The sequence below is a fragment of the Nestor notabilis genome, unplaced genomic scaffold (genome assembly GCF_000696875.1).
Source record: "Nestor notabilis isolate BGI_N333 unplaced genomic scaffold, ASM69687v1 scaffold13461, whole genome shotgun sequence".
Taxonomy (NCBI): domain Eukaryota; kingdom Metazoa; phylum Chordata; class Aves; order Psittaciformes; family Psittacidae; genus Nestor; species Nestor notabilis.
In genome coordinates, this window is record NW_009914409.1 from 40,902 (window position 1) to 45,212 (window position 4,311).

Below are 4,311 nucleotides of genomic sequence, written 5' to 3' on the forward strand. Positions count from 1 at the left end.
AGCTGTGGCTGCCCCATCCCTGGCAGTGTTCAAGGCCAGGTTGGACACAGGGGCTTGGAGCAACCTGCTCTAGTGGAAGGTGTCCGTGCCCGGGGCAGGGGTTGGGGCTGGAGGAGCTTTAAGGGCCCTTCAACCCAAACCAGGCTGGGGTTCTGTGATCACCTGGGACTTGAGCACTGAGTGAGCAGGTTACCAACAGTGCATGGGAGTGATGCTGGAGGAGCTCTCCTGCATTTCATGGATTTGGGCAGGTGGAAGACCTGGATCCAAGTGTACAGAGCAGACAGCTGAGCCACCACCAACTCCTTGAATAAGCCAAGAAGAAAGAAACCTTTTAAGATAAAATTTTATATCCATCAGGAATCAGAAACCAGAGAAATCCAGGTAACAACAGCACCTCAAAGAGCCCAGACTAGGTAAAGACAGTACAGCTGAGCCAGAGCAGAGACCCACTCCAAGCTGGAGGCAGAAGACAACTAGGGCCACCATAGTGGACACAGTTGCTTGCTCTTAGGATGCACTTTGTCTCTTTTTCAGAGAAAACACAAACTGACACCTTTGCTGTGTTAAAAGGCAGCCCGTAAGTTGGCAAAACTGCAGACTCCGATGTGGAGAGGAGGAGGATGGGCTGCAGAGAGGTGGAGCACAGCGTGGAGGAGGTCAGGGATCTATTGGGGACCACACAGCGTCAGGGAGGTGGTGAGGGATGCCACGGGTGACTGACACACTGCAGGGAGAGGATCCTGAAGCAAAGGGGTGGCCCATTGCAGGGGAAACAAGGAGACCTGTATCAAGGGGCTGAACAATGGGAAGCTGTGAGGGATCACTCTGCAGGAGGAAGCAAGATGTGAAGGTCCTTGAGGGACCAGAAAGGATTTCCTGGGGTCACAAGGAAGCGGGAAGACAGAAAGACTCTGCAGTTTCAGAGAATTCACATTGCAGGGAGTGTAGGCTTCAGTGTGATGGTTGGGAGGAGGTGAATAAGGTCTCAGATCCCCCTCATCTTACTTCCAAATGCAGGAACTCTCCAGCAGTGATCTTCAGATTTCTTAGTCCATTCAAGGAAAGTTCCAGCTGCCTCAATCCTGGAAACTTACGGAATGGTTCTGCAAGGGTGGAAAAGAAAATGCTCCAGTGAGTGAGGAACAGCAGTAACAGAACAAACCATGTCTTACCGAGGCCTGGAGTGGACCAACCCAGCAAGAACAAGAGCACTGGTATTATCAGTGGGTATGTCTGAAAGAGGACACAGCTCGGTTTGATGGGTGTCCATACAATACATGATATCCCACCAGCCTGGTCCTCACACCTCTGGTTTGCTTTCATGCCTTTCTGGGGCAACAGCACAAGAGGGACGTGGAGCTGCTGGAGCGAGGCCAGAGGAGGCCCCAGAGCTGCTGCAAGGGCTGGAGCAGCTCTGCTCTGGAGCCAGGCTGAGAGAGCTGGGCTGGGGCAGCTGGAGAAGAGAAGGCTCCTCAAGGGGACACCTTGGAGCAGCTCCAGGGCCTAAAGGGGCTCCAGGAGACCTGGAGAGGGGCTTTGGACAAGGGATGGAGGGACAGGACAAGGGGAATGGCTTGAATCTGCCAGAGGGGAGATTGAGATGAGCTCTGAGGCAGCAGCTCTTCCCTGTGAGGGTGCTGAGGCGCTGGCACAGGGTGCCCAGAGAAGCTGTGGCTGCCCCATCCCTGGCAGTGTTCAAGGCCAGGTTGGACACAGGGGCTTGGAGCAACCTGCTCTAGTGGAAGGTGTCCCTGCCCGGGGCAGGGGTTGGGGCTGGAGGAGCTTTAAGGTCCCTTCAACCCAAACCTGGCTGGGATTCTATGATTCACTCCCACCCCAGACTGGATTATTGCTTGAAGCCACTGATGGCACATTTAGCTTCTGTGTTTTACTAGTTATAAACAGATTTCTTTTTATTTCTTCAAATGGACTGAGCCCATGGCACCGGCTTTGGATTCACCTCCCAGCTCTATCATTAACCTGCTGAGCCTGTAGGACAAGTTGTTTCATTATATTACACAGGGATTTTCTTTGTAAAGAGCTTTGTTTTCTAAAGGACACCACAGTGACACAATTATCACTACAATAAAGGGAATTAGCACAAGGATTTCAGCTCAGTAAGTGGAAGGAAGCAATTCTGTGAAGAAGTGTGTATCTTAAACCTCTTTGTAAAGCTCTAGACCTTTGTTCAGACAAGCATAAGCTTCCCCAGGTTGAAAAGCAGCACCTACTTTTTGGCAGTGCATTCCCTTACCAAGTGTCAGCAGGTTCTCAGCAGCATTTATAAAAGCAACACAATCAAATTTCTCAAAATCATCTTCTTTAGCCTGAAAAATACAGAAGGAAACGGTCATTCATCTCACTCCAGCTCCACACTGAGGTATAACCACTGGGTGTCTCCTTTCCTCAGAATGCCTGAATCACAGCATTGCCCATCATTTGGTCTTCGTTTAGTTTTCTGACTATGGGAGTATCTGGTTAGTGCACAGCTGCCTCGGTGACTGACATGCAGAAGACCTGGACCAGCTGAGCCCCAAAGCAAAGCCCCTTCTGTGCCCTCACTGACAACATCTCATACCTATAGGTGACCCAGTAAAAGTAACCTATAATTTAGCACGAGACCTTCACACCACCAGGAGGGAACCCTAAAAAGACACTAAAACCCCAGCAGTGAGTTAGTCATGAACCCAAATAGAATCAGTTCTCAGGCTGAACTCTACCATAGTTGACGTAAAGTCCAAAGAGCAGCATGTTGAGAGGGGATCTAAATGGGGAGGAGTTTGCAGACCACAAAGACCAAGTTGATTTGGTTATGAAGACATGATGGAGAAGTTTGTGGGATGATTCCTCCAAACCTCCAAATCTGCCTGCTTCTAACATGTGTCTTCTCTGATCTCTGGACACTCATGTGCTAATGTGGTAAAGTTTTCAACTTTCAAGGGAGTTCTCTAAGACTTCCTGAGTCTCTGATACTCACTGAGACCAGATTTTGGCTGCTTATGTTCACAGAGCACAGGTCAGAGGGGTTCTTCAAACGGTGGTGCTTCATCTGGGGACAAACCCACAAGTGGTTAGTCCTACAGCAATCCTCCATGGCATGTCCTGGGACCTGAGCCCCAAAACCAGACCTCAGCTGGTGCTTTGGAACGTGGGAAGAGGGGAGAAGGCAGCATGGAGATGGGGAGAGGCAGCTACAGAGTCCATCCAGCAGCAGCATCTCCTCAGCTCCACAGAACACCAGCAGAAGGTTCAGGCAATAGCAAAGGAGCCCTGCACTCACCAGAAATGGCTCATCTAGGACATGGTGTTTGTTATTGTTTCCCATGAAGGTAGACTTTGGGGGCTTTCTCCTCTGCTGTGGTGTCTTCCTGGAGGACCCCTTCTCAGTCCAAGCCCTCGGGGTAGCTCTGTGTGCCAGCCCCCAGTGCCCAGCCCCTGCAGTGATGATGGACCAGGGCAGAGGAGATGACAAGGTGAGCACTCAACCCTCCAAATGTGTTCTTCTCAAAGTAGCTCCTCTCAGCCTGGCAGGAAAATCCACCACTTTAAACCCCCTATACATGGAAATACTGATGTATAAAGTGTTCAGTGTCCATGAATTTAAGGTCAGAACATTAAAGCTACAGCCAGGGCCATGGAAGAGGAGAAACATGATTTTTTACAGATGCTAATGGAGCCATAGGTTGCAGACATGGAGGTGTGGGCTCAAAGGGCCTTCTGGACACCACCAATCCAACCTCCCACCCAAAGCAGGACCGTCAGCAATGTTCAATCCATCACCTGTGGCTCTGTCTAGGATTCCAGCACCTCCCAGGGTAACCTGGCCCAGAGCTGCACCTCCACCCAGTGAAAAAGTTCCTCCTAATGTCCAACCTAAACCTCCCAAGGTGAACTTTTTGGCTCAGTTTTGCCATCTGCTGCTGTTAGAGTCTGTAGCTATCCTTCAGGCAGCATTTCACTGATGGGGTTCTCAAGGCTCAGAGAAGCAGCAGCTCTGGCTCTGGGTGGTGGACCTGCCCTTATAGACACGTTGTTCTGAAGAAGAGTCACCTTTACTTGTGCACAAGATGTTCCTGGCAGGGCAGCCGTTAGTTGCAGAGTTGCTTCCATCACCTATTTTATACAGTCCTGTCGTAGCCATTGTGACAGCAGCATTCCTGGGGAGAGCGGGAAAGAAAGAAATGGCTTTAAATGTTCACTGACTTTAACATACTTTAGTTTTATCAGCTCTTTCCAAGCAGAGCTACAAGAGAAACATCAGCCTGTAGGCAAAGGAATGTCATAGAATCATAGAATGGTTTGTGTTGG

At 50.2% G+C, this 4,311-nt stretch overlaps 1 protein-coding gene across 1 annotated transcript in view; it reads right to left on the minus strand.

Moving 5' to 3' along the window:
- XRRA1 (X-ray radiation resistance associated 1) overlaps nt 1–4,160 on the minus strand; it is a gene marked incomplete at its 5' end in the record, with an annotated part of 16,058 nt that extends 11,898 nt beyond the window's left edge. Inside the window, 5 exons of the mRNA XM_010023652.1 lie at nt 1,009–1,106; nt 2,258–2,330; nt 2,981–3,052; nt 3,284–3,438; nt 4,054–4,160. Coding sequence (XP_010021954.1) covers nt 1,009–1,106; nt 2,258–2,330; nt 2,981–3,052; nt 3,284–3,438; nt 4,054–4,160 — 505 coding nt within the window. The remainder of the gene's footprint in view (nt 1–1,008; nt 1,107–2,257; nt 2,331–2,980; nt 3,053–3,283; nt 3,439–4,053) is intronic.
- Between the last annotated feature and the right edge of the window lie 151 nt (nt 4,161–4,311).